Source organism: Neophocaena asiaeorientalis, unplaced genomic scaffold (assembly GCF_003031525.2).
Source record: "Neophocaena asiaeorientalis asiaeorientalis breed wild unplaced genomic scaffold, Neophocaena_asiaeorientalis_V1.1 scaffold254, whole genome shotgun sequence".
In the NCBI taxonomy this organism is placed as follows: Eukaryota; Metazoa; Chordata; class Mammalia; order Artiodactyla; family Phocoenidae; genus Neophocaena; species Neophocaena asiaeorientalis.
In genome coordinates, this window is record NW_020174705.1 from 3,701,697 (window position 1) to 3,720,747 (window position 19,051).

General features: G+C 60.0%; 2 protein-coding genes across 4 annotated transcripts in view; one reads left to right on the top strand and one right to left on the bottom strand.

The window, feature by feature from the left end:
• Positions 1–1,094: 1,094 nt before the first annotated feature.
• Positions 1,095–19,051, bottom strand: part of CORO7 (coronin 7) — a 57,116-nt gene continuing 39,159 nt past the window's right edge. For both annotated transcript variants that reach the window (XM_024759469.1, XM_024759470.1), the window contains exons 10-28: positions 9,595–9,649; positions 9,048–9,105; positions 8,826–8,971; positions 8,646–8,738; positions 8,360–8,491; positions 7,409–7,535; positions 6,857–7,032; positions 6,271–6,379; positions 6,080–6,166; positions 5,857–5,999; positions 5,679–5,783; positions 5,515–5,600; positions 4,581–4,722; positions 4,394–4,483; positions 3,371–3,487; positions 2,968–3,103; positions 2,480–2,571; positions 1,869–1,955; positions 1,095–1,746 (exon numbers count right to left, since the gene is read on the bottom strand). In XM_024759469.1, the coding sequence (XP_024615237.1) occupies positions 1,741–1,746; positions 1,869–1,955; positions 2,480–2,571; positions 2,968–3,103; positions 3,371–3,487; positions 4,394–4,483; positions 4,581–4,722; positions 5,515–5,600; positions 5,679–5,783; positions 5,857–5,999; positions 6,080–6,166; positions 6,271–6,379; positions 6,857–7,032; positions 7,409–7,535; positions 8,360–8,491; positions 8,646–8,738; positions 8,826–8,971; positions 9,048–9,105; positions 9,595–9,649 (1,987 nt within the window). In that variant the 3' untranslated portion in view covers positions 1,095–1,740. The remainder of the gene's footprint in view (positions 1,747–1,868; positions 1,956–2,479; positions 2,572–2,967; positions 3,104–3,370; positions 3,488–4,393; positions 4,484–4,580; positions 4,723–5,514; positions 5,601–5,678; positions 5,784–5,856; positions 6,000–6,079; positions 6,167–6,270; positions 6,380–6,856; positions 7,033–7,408; positions 7,536–8,359; positions 8,492–8,645; positions 8,739–8,825; positions 8,972–9,047; positions 9,106–9,594; positions 9,650–19,051) is intronic.
• Positions 10,967–19,051, top strand: part of VASN (vasorin) — a 14,628-nt gene continuing 6,543 nt past the window's right edge. The window contains exon 1 of one of the 2 annotated variants that reach the window (XM_024759473.1): positions 10,967–18,759. In XM_024759473.1, the coding sequence (XP_024615241.1) occupies positions 18,512–18,759 (248 nt within the window). In that variant the 5' untranslated portion in view covers positions 10,967–18,511. The remainder of the gene's footprint in view (positions 18,760–19,051) is intronic. The other variant, XM_024759471.1, reaches the window with a different exon arrangement.

The following is a 19,051-nucleotide window of genomic DNA, read 5'->3' on the forward strand; positions in this document are numbered from 1 at the left end:
TTTTTTTTTTTTTTTTTTTGTCCATACCATGTGACATGCAGGATCTTATTTTCCCCACCAGGGGTCAAACCAGTGCCCCCTGCAGTGGAAGCCTGGAGTCTTAACCACTGGATCACCAGGGAAGACCCATAAACCTCCATTCTTTTTTTTTTTTGCGGTACGCGGGCCTCTCACTGTTGTGGCCTCTCCCGTTGCGGAGCACAGGCTCCGGACGCGCAGGCTCAGCGGCCATGGCTCACGGGCCTAGCCGCTCCACGGCATGTGGGATCTTCCCAGACCGGGGCATGAACCCGTGTCCCCTGCATCGGCAGGCGGACTCTCAACCACTGCGCCACCAGGGGAGCCCCATTCTTGATCCCTCCTATTTTTTTCTGAAGCTCTTACCACATTCTATCAAATTATACCATTCATTCATCTTTATGTTTATTATCTGTTCCCTCCCGCTAGAATGTGGATTCCTGGAGGGCAGGACATTGATCTCTTTTCTCCACTCTTGGGCATCAGCACCTGGAAGAGTGACTGGCACATGGAAGGCACTCAACAAACGTTTGTTGAGTGAATGAGAGTCGGGCTGCCTCCTACTATGTTTTGGACCACTACCCTTCTTTCCTTTCCTCCAACTCTCCAAATTCTTTATTCTCTCAGCACCCTGGCTGCCCTTCCTTTTGTCTGAAACGTTCTTCCCAGGGCTCTCTCCATGCCTTTGTGGCCTTCAGGTCTTAGCTCTCAGCTTAAACATCGCTTCTCAGACCCTGACTACAGTCTCCTCCTGCATCACCGTGGCTCCCTTTCACATAGTTTATCTACTTCACAGCCTTCCTTGCACTGTCTATTTGCGAACTTGCACATGGTCCGGCTCACCCTGGCCTACTAAGACTATACTAAGTGCCTTGAGAAGCCATGTCTCTCCCGTTCATTACAGGAGCTGCCATCCAGAGCCCTGCTGGATACTAGCGTGTTGGATGAATGAATGAATTCCCAGCAGGAGCAGAGTGAGGCCTGGGACAAGCGGGAGCCCAGGGCCAAACCGACCTCACCCATACTCCTGTCCCCTTCCCCTTCTAGCCAGCCAGAGACCACAGCGGCACGAAAGGTGGCCAGCTTAGAAAAGTTTAATTGCTAAAAACATCCAGGGTACATGCAGGCTAGTCCCTGCGGGGCTCACACCCCCTTCGTTGGGCTATCAGCTCTGTGATGCCCATTCCTCCTGGCTTCAAGTTTGGGGAGCAGGGCTACTGGTCCCAGGCCCCTGAGGCTGGTGCTGGCTCCAAACGGCCTGGTGGAGGGCCAGCCCCCTAGGCCCTTGACCAGAACTGGAACAGCAGGCAAGATAGGACGGCATGTGATAACTGAAGGTGCTGGGCGAAGCCAGCCCAAGCTGGGACCAGCCCAGGTCAGAGTAGAGGGGACAGGGAGCCCAACGGCTGCCCAGGGACACGCCACTGAGCCCTCACGCCCACCCCACCCCCATGCCCCTGGCTCCACATGCTAGCAGGTAGCTGAGGAGAAGCAGCTGGTCCCAGAAAATGCAGAGATGCAAACAATCCATGGGGGTTGCAGCAGGGCCCAGAGGCTACGGAAATGTCCAAGACCCAAAGGAAGCCAGGCCTTCTGGGGTGAGGTGTGCCCCGGCCAAGAGGTGGCTTCCAGTTTGAGGGTGAGACGTGAGGTGTGAAGGGGCACCAGGTGGTTCAAGGAGGCAGCAGTGGCAGGTGAGGCTAGAGGTGGCTGGTGGGCAGGCTAGTCCTGGGGAGATAAACCAAGAAGTGGGAGGGAGTTGAGAGGGCCTGGGGGAGGGGGGTGGTGCATGCGGCAGGCGTGAGTCGGGGAGAGATGGGACAGGCAACAGGGCCCACTCGTCCACTCACCCACTCGTCCTCGTCCACACCTTCGAAGGAGTCCTGTGGGAGCGGGTCCACCCGGTTCCCCAGCTTTGCCACCATGGCACTCAGCAGCTGGGAGAGGGGACAGGAGAAGAGGTGGGAAGGGAACAGGGCTTTTGACCCCAAGAATGTCAGATCCCAAGGCTGGAACCCCAAGGTTCAAAGTTGTGGGAGAATCATTTTCATTAGAGCCCTGACAAAGCTGATGGTTTTCATTGAAAAAGATACCTTGACAGAGACGGGGGAGCCAGAGACAGACAGACTCTAACACGGAACATAAGAGTCACAGAGCAGCTGTCTCCACATATTGCCTCAGACGCTCAAATATGCACCAGGGTCCCCAGCGCACTTGGGTCTGGTTGGGTTGGGCCAGGCTAGGGTGGGGCCTCTTTCCACCCTTCCCTGGCTTCCTGAGCCCTGTGCCCTGGGGGCGGCAGCAGTCAGCTTCAGGGCTTTGGAAGGTCTTCCCTGTCCAACTGACAAGTGGGTGACACTCGCTCCTCGCCCAATCTGGGTTGGACTAGAGAACTGAAGGGCAGTCACCAGGAGCAGCCAGGGCCCTGTGACCCCAGCGGCCAGCCCTCTTCCATGCCTACCTCTTCCTTCTTCTGCTGGTCCGACTTCTCTTCCAGGTAGAGTGCTGAGGATAGGGCCCGCCGGGCTGGGCCTTCACGGGGGGCCTGGCTCACTGGGGTGGGATAGCAACAAGCATCAGGCAGCAGAGAGCCCCTTTGGTGGGGCCTCCTGGCCTAACCGCTTGGTACCAGCCCCTGGGGGATTCCATGGCAGAGAGTCCAGAGGTGGCACTTCGGTTCACAAGGCCTGCCCTCGGCACCAGGCTGTGTGCACGTGCGCACGTGTGTTGGGGGTGGAGGGCTTGTGATGGAAACACAGACCCTGGGCCCTGCCCTCCAGGGGCTCAGAGACCAAGTCCGAAGAGCAACCACCCCATCCCTGGGAGCACTAGAGGTTTCTGATTGCCAGCAGGGATGGAGGTTCAGACTTGGGCCTTCTGCCCCTTTCTCCAACCCCCACCCACTCCCCTGCTTCCTACCTGCCCCCCCAGCCCAGTCCCTCATCCTACCTGGGGTCATGTCAGGGGGCTGCAGGCTAAGAAGCCGGGGCTGCCCGTTAGCGCCTCCCAGCCAGGCCTCAGCACTGAGCACCGGCTCCCAGCTCACGGCGGTGTCTGGGAACACGTCATCCTGGAAGAATTCTTTCTGCAGGGAGGGAGTAAGGGGCTGCCCTGAGGTACTGACCAGAGGCCTAGGGCACACAGGCATCCATTGGGAGGGGGGCATGGCAAGACCCAGGACCCCAATCTGAGGTTTCTGCAAGTTTCAGAACATCAGCAGAGTAAGAGGAACAGGTGCCCCAAAGAGCAGTGAGTGGGGCAGTTTGGTGACAAGACCAGTCAGGCCCCAAAGCCTCTGACAGGGGCTAGGCAGGGGGTGCTGGGCGTTGGCATGCTGGGCCCCCAACCTCACCCTGACTCGGGGCAGCCGGAAGGTGACAGGCTCCAGGGAGGTCTGGCGAAGTCGCAGGCATCGGGCAAACTCCACCTCCTGCACGTCACACTCCGTCTTAGGCAGGAGAATGAAGCCCTGGGGCGGCAAGGGAGTTGAGCTGGGGCTGGAGTCCAGAGCTCACACTGAGCACCTGGGCCCCCTCACTTAGGACCATCAGGACCAAGGCCTATCCCTGGAGAGTGGTGTGATATTTAACAACTAGCTCTCTGGAGGAGCATTTGCCTATTTCCATGGTGTGAAAACTCCCACCATGTCAATTTCACACTACTAACATGACTGGGTGAATGCAGATTTGGGAAGAGATGTGCAGTAGCAGCCCATGATACAATATTTCTGCCAGACAGGGCCCACAGACGTAAATAACTTCAACAGTACAAATAATAGTGAAGTCAAGTAAAATAATTAGAAAGTGATAAATTAAGTATCTATTGCCTTGGTCTTTACTGTAACTTATTTGTGGGTTCATAAAACTTAAACTTACATAGTTTAATTTTTAACAAATGGTTGAGTTTAAAAATCAGTTCCCGGGCTTCCCTGGTGGCGCAGTGGTTGAGAATCTGCCTGCCAATGCAGGGGACACGGATTCGAGCCCTGGTCTGGGAAGATCCCACATGCCACGGAGCAACTAGGCCTGTGTGCCACAACTACTGAGCTTGCGCATCTGGAGCTTGTGTTCCGCAACAAGAAAGGCCGCGACAGTGAGAGGCCCGCGCACCGCGATGAAGAGTGGCCCTCGCTCACCGCAACTAGAGAAAGCCCACGCACAGAAACGAAGACCCAACACAGCCAAAAATAAATAAATTTTAAAAAAACAACAACAAAAAACAGTTCCAGAGGCTGCTGGGCACACCCCACCCGGCCCAGTGACTCAAGGGCCCCACAGGCCCCTGCAGTCCTGCACATGGCCACGAGAGGGCGGGTAGCCCATGGTCCCACCTACGGAAGGAGGACCAGGGAGCGTGTGCGTGTGCGAGGGCTCACCTTGTGGGGGTCAGGCGATGTGAAGCTGTTGCACTCCAGGAAGAAGGGGGCCTCGGGGAGCAGCTCATACAGGAACACGCGGGTATCGCCCTGGGGGGACAGCAACAGTGAGGTGGCCAGCATTAGCTGCCTTTCCCCCCACCTCCTCTCACCTGCCCAAAGCCCCCGCCTGTGCACCCCAGCCCACCTTGCCCGTGAGCAGCACCAGGCGGGTATCTGGGTCATAGCTGGGCAGCAGGGTCGAGGGAGCCACATCCAGCCCCAGCACTGCCAAGGGGCCACTGGCGAGGGCCTCAGCCGAGTACAGGAGTAGCTGGCGCTCACTTCGGCTGCAGGGGGGCAGAAGCAGGTCCTCAGAGCTGGAAGGGCCTGGGGCATGGCAAGGACTCCAGCAAGGCCCCCAATCTTGCGGGGCTGGAGGCCTGAGGGCCTCAGGGTGGGAGGAGAGGCCTCTGCCCATCCTCCTTCCTAACCCAGCCTCAGAACCACTGGCCTGGCCTAATACAATAGCTTTCTAACCTGCCGCCCTGCCTCCTCCCGGACCTCTGCCCCCTCTGCCCCTCCTCAGCACACTCCTGTCCCATGGCCACCGTGGCTATTAAGTCTGGACTTTTCTCCCCACATTCTGTTCCAGGCCCTTTGCTCCAGCCAGGCTGGTCACCTTCTGGGCCACTCCACCCAGAGGTGAATGCCCTCTCCTCTGGGTCTGTGTTTACCAACCCCTTTGTGACCCAGTTCAGATGATACTTCTCTTAGGAGGCCCTCCCTGATCCTTCCTTCAGAGCACCAAATGCGCATCCCCTGGACCTCTCCAGGAGGCTTGGTTCTGTGTTTTGTGTGCTTCGTCTGATCCCCACCAGATATGGGCTCTGCAGCAGGGATGGCTTTCATCCCTCTGGGCCCCTAGTTGATTCATTCCTCCCCATCTCCTTCCCTCCCATCAATCCACCCATGCACCCATCTATCTATCCATCCATATATCCATCCATCCATCCACCTGTCCAATAAATGAGAGTTGGGGACAGCTTCTGCATGCCTGACAGGTGTATGTGTATATGGGGGAGGGGGCACAGGTGGCTGCTGAAGTCTGGGGATGGGAATAGTGGTCCCGGAGTTCTCACCTGTCAAAGCCAGACACCAGGAGACAGTGACCATCACACACCCAGACAATGCGGGCTCCACGGGCCCCCTCAGGCCCTGGGCCTTCCTGTTGGGATACAGTACATGAGGCCCAGCTGGGACCCCACCCCAGGTCTGAGGGCCGCCCCCAGCCCCTCCTGCTCACCTGCAGGGGCTCAGGGCTACCCCGGGGCTCGTAGATCCGCAAGTGCCCATCCTTGCAGACAGTGGCCAGCTGCCGCCCATCAGGACTCCAGGCCAGGCCAAAGATCTGGGGGCAGGTGGGCATGTGAGAAGCAGCCTCTTGCCCTGTGGCTGGGCGCCTGCCCTCAAAGCTGTCCTACCTGATCCCGGTGGCCCTGCAGCCTCAGCCGCTCTGCTCCAGCCTTAAGGTCCCAGATCCGAATGGTAAGGTCGTAGGAAGAGGAGGCCAGCACGTCAGCTGCCAGCGGGTGGAAGCGCAGAGAATAGATCTTCTCCGTGTGGCCTGGAGGCGAGGCATGGGGTGACACTGAGCCCCTCAGGGGCCACCGCCCACCCCGCAGCCCTCACCCAGGCCCCCCTGACCTGTGAGCACGGCCTCAGGCACGGTGAGCACCTCCTCAAGGCCCTCTGGGGGTACCCGCCACAGTCGGATCCTGGCATCCTCCCCAGCTGCAGAGAGCACAGGCTCATCACTGCTGACCCAAGGCCCCCCTTCTCTGTTCCCATTGAGGACTCTGGGACCCTCCCTCAAGCCCAGTGCCCAGCCTCCTTACCCACAGCGAGGTGGTGGGGATCAAAGGGGTCCCAGGCCAGATCGGTCACGGCTGCCCCATTCTGCAGCGTGGGCAGTGCTGTGTCGGGCAGACGGCCGGGCTTCCGCAGCTGTGGGAGGTGCCCCCACCCCGAGGCCCATCAGTAACGTGCAGGAGAGTCCGGTCCCCAGGGCTGCAGGGCAAGCGGCATGCCTGGGCCCACACCCTCTGCAGCTGACGATGCACCACCAGGTGGCCCAAGCTCTCTGCCTCAGCCACCTTGCGCTCTGAGCCCCAAGTGCCAAGCCCCGGAAAGTGAGGGAGGCAGCATGGAGTGGTGGAAAGAGCTCAGGCTTGGGGCTCAGGTGGCCTGGGTTCAATTCTCAGCTCCACCACTTACACAGCGTGTGACCCGGCAGGTCACTAAGCCTCTCTGTGCCTCACTGCTTTCATCTGTAAAATGGGGATAAGAGTAGCACCCCCCACACACCGCATGGGATGCTGGGCACTTGGTTTGTGCTTAGAGAATGTGAGCTGGTGTAGGCACCTGACGCCCTCAGCGTCCTGCAGGGACATGGGGACAGCGCGGCAGGGTGGGGCCCCTCACCTCGAGCACAGCCACCTGCCCACCACTGCTGAGCAGGGGCATGGCCACACGCTGCCGGTTGGCACAGAAGCCGTCGCTCTCGCCAGGCGTGGTGAGGTTGAGCCCCTTGAGGTTGGTGATGTGGCTGTCTCGGTGCCGGACGGTGCCCTGAGCATGCCGGAACTTGGAACTGGGGCCTGGCGGGCAGCAGGGACATGGAGCCACATGAGGTGAGGGTGCCCTGCCTGCCCTGCGCTGTCCTGCAGGAGGACCCGGGCCAGTCCTGAGTCCGGGCTGCCTGCTCCCCTCAGCAAAGGACCGTGCAGGTTGTGTGCCCAGATCTCTGCCAGTCCAGCCAACACAACTCGCCCAGAACGAGACTCGAGGGATCTCGGAACGTTTAGGCCACCCTCTTACAGGTGAGACTCTCTTCATCCCGCGAAGAAGTGACTCCTCCAGGAGGGGAGGCGGGACTGTGGGGGGAGGCAGGACTGGGGTGCAGAGGAGGGTGGCTGGGGTGGGGGTGGACAGGGCTCCCGTGGTAGGGGGTTAGCCCCACGCTGAGGCACTTACCCAGCAGGCTTTGCAGGGACCTCTGGCTGGGGCTGGTGCTGATGCCGCTGGTGCTGGAGAGCGAGGGCCCCAGGCTGGAGGGCGTGGAGGGTGAGGTCAGCCAGCTGGGAGGGGAGGAGAAGCCCTCCTGGGAGAAAAGCTCTGGTCAGCCAGCAGCCCCGTCAGGCGGGTGGTCAGCCAAAGAGAGAGGGGATGCCGGGGTCATCACTTTGGAACACTGGGGTAGGCAGGAAGCCCCACCGTGGGATGTGGGGTGGGGACGCAATCGCTGATGGGCAGGAGGTAACATGGGGTGAGCTGAGCATTAGCATGTGGGACAGCAGGTAGCAGCTGCTGCTCCTGGGAAGGTGTGCCCAGAATGGTCAAGATCTTTCAAGAGGGTCTTCCCTGGTGGCACAGTGGTTAAGAATCTGCCTGCCAATGCAGGGGACACGGGTTCGAGCCCCTGGTCTGGGAAGATCCCACATGCCACGGAGCAACTAAGCCCGTGCACCACAACTACTGAGCCTGCGCTCTAGAGCCCATGAGCCACAACTACTGAAACCCGTGTGCCACACTGCTGAAGCCCATGCACCCTAGAGCCCGTGCTCCGCAGCAAGAGAAGCCAGCACAATGAGAAGCCCTTGTATCACAACGAAGAGTAGCCCCCGCTAGCCGCAATTAGAGAAAGCCTGCGCACAGCAATGGAAGACTCAACGCAGCCAAAAAAATAAATTAATTAATTAATTAATTAATTAAAAAAAAAGATCTTTCAAGAGAAACTAGAAATCCAGATTTTATATGAAAGTCTCACTTTCTAGGCGTTTGCTCAATTTTGAGAACACGGAGTTTCTTCATTTATGCTTCTTGCGTTTCTGAGACCATTGGGCAGGTCACACACTCCTGCCCTGACCTGGGGCCCCTGCTTCAGCATTGCAACGGGGAAGCCAGGTGGGCTACGCTGATACTCACGCTGGGGTCCGCATCACCCACAGGTGTCTCTGCAGGCTGGGCCTCTTCCGGGGTGGGCTCTGCAGGGGGTACCAGATGGGAAGTGAAGCTGGGGTGGGGTCGGCAGGCTGGGTGGAGGCTGACCCTTTGCACCTGTGGGTAGAGGCCGGCAGGTGAGGCAGGAGGGCTTGGGGTGGGGATAGGGGACACCAGGCAGCTGAGTTAGTGCACAGGTGTACCACGTGCCATGGACGCGGCTGCTGCCGGTGGTGCAGGCCAGGAGCAGTCAGCCAGGCCTTGGCCTTACCTGCTGGTTGCTACCAGCCCACCAGGCATGGGGGTCAGAGGCGGGCACACAGCCTGCAGTGTCCGGGAACAGGTCCTCGTGGAACTCCACAGCCTGGTGGCACACAAGCCCACAGGCAGTGAGATCAAGGCCCCCAGGCTCCCCCAGGCCCTCCCAGTCCCTCATGCAGGACCCCCTCACCTTGCGGGGCACGTGGTAGCTGATGGGCATGATGGCTGTGTCGCTCAGCTGCAGGACGCGAAGCACCTCGCAGCCCATGACGGCCAGTGCTCGCCGGGGCACGAGGGCCACCCCCTGCAGCACGCTCTCCAGGAGGCACTGGGTCACTATCAGTGACACCGTGGAGGACAGTCAGAGTGGGTCGGGGAGGGGAGGGGGCACAGGGCGGGGAGCAGGGCTTACCTGGGCTCAATGCCGGCTGCTCGGGGGCCACCTCATAGCAGTACAGCTGACTCTCGCCCTGAAACGATCCCCACCCGAGCGCTGCTCGCTGACTCTAGCTCCAGCCACCCCATCCCTCCCCAAGGACGGAGTCACAGAGCCACGGCCAACGTCTACAGGGCGCTGATGTGCGCTGGGCGCTGAGCTGAGCCCTTGGTAGACTCTGCCTCACCTGTTCATCATCATGGAGCACGAATGAGCACCAGGGGTATACATTCAGTAGGACAAAGTGTCTGCCGTGTGCTGACTCTGCTCTATTCTCAGCCTTGGATTCACGAAGCTGACGTTCTAGGGAGTGACCCCGACTGCATGGAATGGAGACTTGGAGCCCCATGTGCCTGGAGCCCCTGGCAGGGGTGGAGTCTGGGCAGGACTGTTCTAGCTCCTCCTTTCTGGGGTGAATAGCACTCCCCACTCTCCCAGGTGGCTGGCCAGGTCAAACGTTGGGGCCAGGTCTGGCGAGTGAGGGCACCAGTCGACATGGGTGGGGGCTTGAGCTTCTCCTCACCTTTCCCGCCAGGACCAGGAGCCTGGAGTCTGGATCCAGCAGGGGCATCAGAGACCTGGGGGAGAGATGGCCTGTCATAGGGATACAGCCAGTCATTGTGGCCAAGGGGCAGGGGAAGGGCTGAGAGCATTGTGACTCTAGATCGGGGCTTAGGCCAAGCACAACAGTGGCCAGGAGCGATGCAGCCCCTCCAGTTGCATCCAGCCTGGTCCCCAGGGACCCTCTACCTCCTCTCCCTGCGCTCCCGACATGCTGAGCACATCCTCACGTCTCAGCCTTTCTTTCCCAGGTCCTCCGTCTGCCCAACTGCTTCACCCCAGGACTGTACTGAGCCTGGGCACAGGGGAGCTGCCCCCTCTTTCTGCACCTCAGCCATGATCTCTTCCCATGCTCAGCAGCTCCAAGAAGCCCCCCGACATACATTCTGTCCCTGGTCTCACCTCCAACAGCCTAAACACCAGGCCCGGGAAGGTGAGAGGGGTGCTGGAGCTGGGGACCCCCTCCATCTCCACCCGGCACAGTTGGCCTGGGTGCTCCAGGACCCAGGCTTAGGGGCCCTCTCCTCAGTCACCCCTGCTCCTGGGCCTTGATGCTGTCCTAGAGACTCAGAACTCCCCTAGGCACCATCTCTGAGCCCCAGTGCCCAAGCCTGAGCCAGGAGCCAAGAGCAGGGGCTCCTTCCTGCCGTGCTTCCCTGGCCTCCCTGTTCTCTGTCCCCCAGGTGGGGCCCTGGTGCGGGGGCAGAGGCTGGAAGCCCCCAGAGCCCCTGCTGCTCTGTGTTGCCTGTCTTGGCCAACAGCCTGTTGTTCTCCAGAGATTTACCACTCCCCTTCCCCTCCCAGGCCCTGCAGGGCCCCTTTGCAGCCCCCAGCCCTGACTGCTGTTTTCCAGGCCCAGAGTCTCCTGGATGTGGGGCACCCAGGAGAACTCAGACTGGTGTCTTCATCTGTTTCTGTTTCCTGCTCCTGGTTTTCTGGTCCTGCTCTCACATCCCTGGGGACCCATGGGCCTGGACCCCCACCTCAACGCTGACACTCATCCTCAAATGGAACCCCGTCCTCCTCACTGTGGTCCCAGCAGTCAGCGGTCGCCCAGCTGTGGCAGCTGCCTCCATCCCTCACCCAGGCAACAAACGGTCCAGCCCACCGCCCCCCCTGCCCGGCCAGCTGCCCACCACCCCTCCCCACCCTGCTGGAAGGGAGCCACAGAGTGGACTGGGAAGCTGGGTGGGTCCTGGATGGCTCCATAGCTTCCTGGAGTGCCTTGGGCTGGTCACCTGTGAGTAACACAGCCTCTAATTACCTTGGGCCCAGCAGGGTGAGCTGGGCTCAGAACTGCCCTCTTGACCTGGTCTGATCACTGCCTGCTGTGGGGGAGAGGGGGGCAGGGGGACAACGTGGTCATGTGACCTCAGGTGTCCCCCACATTGACGCTGGATCCAGTGGGGCCACACCTAAGTCCCTTCAGCAGTTCTAACAGCACTTTCACTCATCCACTAGTTCATCCACAATCATTCACTCCCTTGGTGAGCTGGTCTGCGCCTGGCCCTCAGCTGGGCTGGCAGGTGTGACCAAACGTGAGTGCAGCAGTCCCCACCTCTGGCCTCAAAAGCTCACGGCCTGGGTGAGAGGCAGACAGAATTCCACAGACAAACGCGTGAAGGAAAAGTTCTCTGAGGACACACAGCAGGGAGCAGAAGGGCCTGACTCTGACTGGCCACAGGGGAGTGGGCATTCTCTATGACCCAAAGTTTAAGAGAAATCAACCACGTCAAGGGGAGAGAGTTCCAGGCAGAAAGGGCAGCATACGCAAAGGCACTGTGGCAGGCGGGTGCACAGCCTGTTTGCGGAACAGGGAGTAGAATGACATGGCTGGTGGTCTGGGCAGTAAGGGTGAGGGGCTGAGGCTCAGGATGGGGTGGGTAGAGGCCACACAGAGCAGGGCCTAGTACATCAGGAGGAGGGTTCTGCCTCCCTCCATCGGATGAGCAATAGAGAAGCAAATGACACATCTTAAGTGAAGAGGGAGATGATGAGATTTGTGCTGAGCAGAGGTCACCGTGTGGAGATAGGCAGGAGGAAGGAAAACAAGAGTCTGAGAGCAAGTATGCTGGGCAGGGACTCTCATCACCCTGCTGCTGCCTTGGCAAGAAATGGGGAATCGGCCTGCAGTTTCCACCCTGGCATCAATGGCTCACCTATGCTCTAAACCAACCTCTTTAAGAGGCTTGACCTGGCACCCCTGTGCCCCTGCCCCATCAGCCCCAGCTGGCTGGCCCAATGACTCAGGTGCTAGGGCTGCAGGGGCAGGAAGTCAAGGAGGGCAGGGCTGGCTTCTCTGACAGGTCAGGCCAGTCTTCTTCGCCTCAGGCAGAGCTACCTGAGAAGCTCCGTCAGGCGGGAGCATCCTACCCACCACAGCACAGGCCAAGAAATGGGGTCATGGCACCCAGCCCCAAGAGTTGGCCAACAGCTGGCACGGGCCTGACCCCAGGCCTTGTAAAGAGAGCCAAGCCAGGTCTGGGTCTGGAATGCAGAACCAAGCCCCAGCCTGGCATACGGCCAGAGGGGGGGAAAGCTGGCATGAGCATCTCTCCTGCTGCCATGGCAATGGGGGAGGGCTGGCATCTGGGCCTGCCACTGGGAAAGGCTTTGACCCAGATCTAGGGGTCTGCTCCAGACTCAAAGCCACAGAAGGTCTAGAGCCCAGACCTGCCACCTACCCCTGAGCCCAAGTCCCAGAAGATGCAGAACCATGGTGGTATCAAGTGGATCACGTGGGGGAGGGGTTACCCCCTGATACTCCCATCAGCTTTCCCAATATTGCTGCAAATAACACAGGAAGTACCGCGGTGAGCCTGCCAGGAAATGCATTTTCAAGAGCCCTCCTCTGGTTCTCCCTGCCAGCCCATCTCTCCCACTCAGACCCACCACCTAAACATCCTGGCATTGGCACTGGTCCAAAGCAGAACATGTCCCCATTTCTTGTCACCCAGGCTGAGCAGTGGGGACCCCCCTGAACCAAACCCTGCCCCCCACTCCCTTGCTCCCTTAGAACCAGGTTCTAAGGCAGGTGGTGCCTTGAAGCCAAATGAGGACAGGATGGACAAACTGGGGAGGGGGGCCTCCTGGAACCTGTCCTTGAACCTCCGGGTGGACGGGAGCATGGCCTGTGTGAGTCCAGGCTTAGGACTGGGGCAGGAGATGGATCCTTTAGGCAGGTGGGATCTCGTTATCAGCAAGAAATGGCCACAGAGGCGAGAAGATTCAGGACCTGTCAGGAAGTCCTGTTCCTGGAGGAGAGTCAGGCTGGGGTCTCCTGAGGGCCTTAGGGGACACAGGGCCCAAGGGCAGAGGCACAGGGACAGTCTGAGATGACCGCAAACTCAAATGCTTCAAGAAACTGAAGGAGTGCAGCAGCCTGGTGTGAGACAACTAGGCTTGGTGGGGACTGGGGCCACCTGTGAGTCTGGGCCTTGGTCACAGGGGGCAGCTGCTACTCAGCCTTGGCCGAGAGTTCCCACTCAAGGCAAGCTGGGAAGTCCCATTTTAATGTGAAACTACTGGATTTTTCAATGTTGGCAATGGCTTCAAATTTTTAAAAAGTCCCACAGGAGCCAAATGAAGCACACCTGAGGGCCTGCACTGGCCTAGGAACGGACGTTTAGAGGTGTGCAAGGCACACTCCACAGCCACATATAATAACAAGAGCATGGGGTGCAGACCTCTGCCCATCCTGATAGGCGGCCGTGTTGGGGAGAGGTCCTGAGGAGGCGAAGAGCTGAGAAGAAAAGTCTGGGAGGTAACCGTTGCACCTGGACCCTGCTTAACCCTGTTAGAGACTGGACACGGAGGCTATCTTGCCTTCTGGAGGTGATCCAGTCCTTCAAACACCACGCAACCCCCCCACCCCTGCAAGTTGGTGTGGCCCAGCCTGCTGGGATAAGCCTTCAGGCCCCCCGAGATTTGAGCTGGCCCAGCCAAGCCCTGACTGTGGGCTGGGCTGGACGGGGTGGCGGGTGTCCTGGAGCTGGCTGTAAGTTAGGAGCTGAGCTGGGTCCCCAAAGGCTCTGAGGCATGACTCTGACCACAAGTGCAGAGGGGGAAGAGGGCTGAGTGTTTTCCTGGAATCCTCCAAGGCAGGGGATTTTTCTGGACTAGCCCAGCCCCTGGCACCCACCCCTTCTGCCCCATTAAGTGCCACTGTCAGCAGCACCCAGGCCCCACCTACTGACAGTGAGGCCCAACCTCACATTTCAGCCCAGCACCCCTCAGCACATTCTGGCCTTGAAGCTGCCGGTAACTGTGGGTAGTCTATCATGTCCCCTTCCTGGGTGTTGCTCCCTTCATCTAAGACATGAGGAAAGTGGTCCAGAGGTGCTCACAGCAAAACGACCCCAGGACTCAGATTTGGCATTAGAGGTTGTACTTATGAGGCTCTCAGAAGGGATCTGTGTGTGTGGCCTAGCCAGGAGTTTCTGAAATTGGGATTAGCTACCAACAACAACACAGAAAGATTTCACATAAAAAATCCAGATTTCCAGTTTCTTCTGTAAAACCTGAAGCTCTGGAAGACTGGGACAGGTCATAGCTGCTGAGTCTCCCCTCCCCAGGTCTCCATAGGCTCTGGGGTTCGTTCCTCGAGTTTTTATCACCTGCCTGGTATGTCACAGGCATCCAGGTTTGGGATGCTTGGTCTCACTCATTAGTCGCTCGCTTCTTCACAGGGAAAAAGGGATCTGCCAGGGTCATATTACAAACTAGTGGCAGACCAGACTGGACCGCAGGACTCCTGACTCCCGACGGAGCCAAGCAAGGTCTCTCTTGCCCGCCTTGTCGGGAGTTGGCGGGGTGAGGACCAGGCTTCTTGGCCGAATGACCCTTTCAGCAGAGGGGAGGCGGGTCTCCGTCGGCCCCACCTCGGCCAATAGGGAACAGCCACACCCCCCGCCCATGGCGGCCACGCCCCCAGACTCTTAAGACTGAACCCGCCTCCCGCGAGCGGACTCCGGAGCCCAAGCCTTGGGGCGGGGAGTCGCGGACGCGGCTGCCTCGGCACCTCAAGACCTCAGGACCCAGGACCCCTCCGGCCTCCGGGCCAGGAAGCACTGAGGCCGCGGCCCGTCCCGCCCGGCTCCCGCCGCCGCCGCCGCCGCTGCCACCCGGTGAGTGTCTACCGGGTTGGGGGGCTGCGGGCGGGAACAGGGGACGGGCTGTGCACACGCGCCGATCACGCGCGCGGACCCCGCCGACCTCCGCCGCGCGCACATGCACTCAGGGCGGGCACGCGGCCCCCAGTGCTAAACGATCACCTGGATCAACTCGGGGACGCACGACGGGCGGGCACCGTGCGCCCCCGGCCCGCCCCCTTATCTGGCAGTCCTCGGGCTCCGACAGCTCCACGGCCGGGGTGCGCGCACGCGCGAGTACGCGGATCACCGGCCCGCGGGGCTGCAAGCAGACAAAATAAACACCCCCTCCCTCCTCCCACGGCTGGGCCCTCCGGCATGACCAGTTTTATGAAACAAACCCCTTTGAGGGGATGGCCAAGCCACAGTCTTGGGTTACTTTTACCTCCTGGAGTGACACTGGTTCGAGGCATGAATACCCCTAACCCCTGTCCCCCCGTGCAAGATCGACGGCCTGGGGTCCGTCCTGAGGGCTCTGTCACTCAGGGCAGAGCAAGGGGCCCACAGGCATGCAGCCCTTGAAATGGGGTACAGACCTTGGCTGACTGGGTTGTACTCCAGGTATCAGGGTGCCCCATCTCTGCCCCTGCCAGGGAAGGGGCTTTGCTCAGGCTGTGAACCCAATGGCCTGGAGCCAGCCTAGTCTTTTGTGTCCCTGGGCTGGCAGTACTGCAGCCTGAGGGCTGCCGAGGTCCCCTGTGGTCACTGGCAGGCCAGCTGATTGGTGCCAGCCATTCTGCCTCACCCCCATTTGTTAACGATTACCACACCAGGGTAGCTGACTACCTCTCCCGCTGGGGCCAAGGGCTGGAGTGTGAAAGGTGGGAAGGAGGAAGTGACCCTGAGGGTCCCTCTGCTTGCCTTCTGCACCAAGGGCAGGTGAGGCTCTGGGGCGTGGCACCAGGACCCAGAGCCCCCTCCCCAGACCAAGAACTTTTAGGGCTGGGGGACTGAACTAAATCTCAAGGTCCCTTCCCACTAGGCTGGACTTTGGGCGTTGGGGGCAAAGAGGGGTGGCTGGGTTGGTGACCTCCAAGTGGGGTCAGCAGGCCCAGCTGTTGGCAAGGCCCAACAGGGCTAAGGCAGGCAGTGTGGGGGATGGGAGAGTAGTCCCCTGAGTTTGCCGTCTTCTCCCAGGGGAATCAGCCCCTGGAGCTTCTGTAAACAGAGTGTCAGAGGCAGGAAGAGGGCTCTGGTAATGAGCAGCCCAGCTGGCTTCCCTCCAGACCATTATCTGGCCTCTCCTGGGCCCAGGGAGGGAGGATGAGCACACGCGTGCCAGGCTGGGGGCCTGGGCACTGCCTGTCCCCACCTCCCCTGGCCTCATGTTTCAGTGAAACAACTACCTGGGACCAGTGGGCAGGTGGGGGCTGGTGTCCCAGGGTATTTGCTGGAATGGCACCACTCTCTCCAGACCCTGGACATGGAGGAGGAGGGGTTCAACATGAGAAGCCCCTCAGACAGTGCCCAGACCAGTGCTCTCGCCAGGCAGCCCCCTCTGGCAAATGCCCCCAAGAAGACGCCCTGGGCAGAGGATGCATCCAGCTCCTGGCTCCCATTCCTGACACCTCCACTACAGTCCTGGGTGAGCTAGGACAAGTCCCAGGTAAAGAGAGTTGAGTCCTTGTGGGGGCTTTTAAGTGTGTAGCACCTCCTGGGATCAGGACAGCAGGGTCTCAGCTGGGCCCTGGAGGCAGCTCCCACCTCAGTAGGCCAGCCAGCCAGTTCCCCTGGTGGCCAGAGAGAAGGCTGGGTGAGCCTCTGCCCACAGAAGTATCCCTGACCACTGGCAGGCCCTGAGCTCATGGGAAGGACAGCAATGCCACTTAACAGGGTTAGCGATCCCTCCCGGAGCCCCCCTCAGAGTCCCCTCCCTGGGCCAGGGAGCCCAAGGCTCCGCACTGCCAAGAAAACCAGCTCCCCTCACTGCTGTGGAATTTGAGAGTTCTTGGAGAAGGGGGAGGGCGTGTGTGTGCGTGTGTGTCTCAAAGCACAGCCCAGTGGGCGTGTGTCTGGCGTGGGCATGTGTCTGCGCGCGCGTGACCAGAGCAGGGCTGTGTTTGGGGGCGGGCAGGGGTGTGCTGAGGGTGGGCGGGGGCTCAGCCTTCTTCCTTTTATCAGTTTCCACATTCCAGAGTCAGCCGGATTGCTTTCCCTCAGCTGGCTGGGCCGCCTGGCCGGCCAGACCCGCCGGCCTCCCCCGCTTTTCCTCATTCCACCCTCCCTGGGTATGAGGAGGCTGGAGCAGACTCCCTTGGGCCACCTTAGGATTGGGGGGTGGGAACAGGCGAGGGGCCAGTTCTTCTCCAAGGTGGGGAAGGGCCCCAACCCATCTCCTCCCAGGGAACTCAACAAGGCTCTCACATTCCTCGGAGGCTGCCTGAGAGATTTAATTAAGGAGGAAGGAAAGAGCTAGCCTGCACTGAGAAGAGGCTGAGGCTGGGGTGGCCACTGGGGCCCCCCTGGCCCTGGGCCTGGGTGGGCAGCAGTGAGAGGTGAGAGGCAGACTTGTGGCTTCCCTAATCAACCCCACCTGCCCACCGATCATCTCACAGGCCCCAGGAAGGGCCTCGTTTGCTGCAGGGTAACCGAGAACCCTGGGCATGATGGAATGAGAAGGGCAAGACCCCTCTGGGGCTACCTCCTTCTCAGACCCTGTCTAGGCCCCAGACAGCCTGGGCCCAGCTGGCTTGGGGCTGGTGGCCTCCCTTGGTGACTAAGGTCTTCCTCTGGTAAATTCAGGTTTAATTGCAGAGTTAGGGCCTTAGTTGACGGGTGCTTGGCCCTGGGTGGGGACAGGGCAGTGAGCAAGCCCCATGTCTGAGCCCAGCCCCAGTGGCATCACAACTGCACGTGCTGACGGTGGCATCTGGACCAGTCCATTTCAAGTTGGGCCGCAGCCACCACATAGCTCCTGGGGCAGCAGGTGTCCTCTTCCAGCAGAGTGGCACCTCTGCTGAGAAGGCCTGTCCTGCCACCCTGAGGGCTCACTTGAGCCAGGGACTGGCCTTAGTCACTGGTCTCCCTGCCCTGGGCTGACAGGTCTAGCAGCTGCCAAGTCACCCACAGTGCCACAGAAGACACCCACCTGGGGCCAGGCAGCTCCTGCCATGGAGTGGGGAAGGGGGAGGAGGTCCAGCTCCTGCTCTTCTGGTGCTGCCAGCTGGCCATACCTGCTCAGGGATCTAGACTCTTCCCTGGACAGGGAGACGGGCTGACGTACAGACTATCCCCCTTGGCAATACTCTGCCCCAGGATCTGAGGCCTGGCTATACAGGAGACCCACCCAAGGAGCTTCTCTAAAACACAACTCTGCCTGGGTCTCACCCCAGAAATTCCTATTTAATTGGCTGGGGGAGGGTGTGGTGTGAGCATTAGGAACTTTCTAAAGCTTCTTGGTGATTTTGATGTGCAGCTGGAGTTGAGAAGCCCTATAGGTGGGAGATGGAAGGGAAGCCCGGATGAGTTCATGGTGTGGAGTGTCAGGACTTAGCCATAGCGTGAGTAGAACCCGCTGGGGGTGGTGGAGTAAGTAAAGCAGAGACGCCAAGACTGGTGGGTACCCACACTACCAGTCAAAGGGTAGGGCTTAATCAAAGGGCAGGGCTAGGACCACCCCCCAAGAGGGCTATCTCCGAGGAACCTGAGGCTCAGCCCCCTTGGCCCCTTCCATGAGGGCCCAGGATAGAGACCCCAACCTGCTGGGCCAAGGGCTGCTTCTACCCAGGGATGGGGAGAATGGTGGACCCAGCCCGGGCCCGGAGCCTCCTCAGACACGTCAGTGAAACTGGAGCCAACTGTCCTGGCTGCCGGCATGGTCCCGCCTGCCTGGGGGGTTGGCAGACTCCTGGGCTGGGCTGCTGCCAGGCCTGGCCGGCAGTGCTTCACCCTGGCGGGCCGGCACTGGGAGCCAGAGGCCCAGAGCCGTGGGGTCAGATCTGCAGCTCCAGACCCCTGTACCCACTCTGCAGTATCGGGTACAGAAAGGGACGTGTGCCTGCTTCTGTTTGCCCATTCCTGTTCCCCACTGGCCAGGCACAGGAGATGCTCCAGCATGAGGTCTCATGTGGTCACCCGAAGGCCCGGGGTTCCACTCACGTGCCAGTCCCTGCCTGATCCAGGGCCTATGAGTGGGTGCCTCCAGGTGTCCCACACTTAGGGGTGGGTGGGGACACTCTGGGTCCCCCTGAGAGCTGAAATGATGATGTCGTTACTCACTGAGCCCCTCCTTCTGCTCCCCCTCCTCCCCCATCATATGCTGAACTGCTG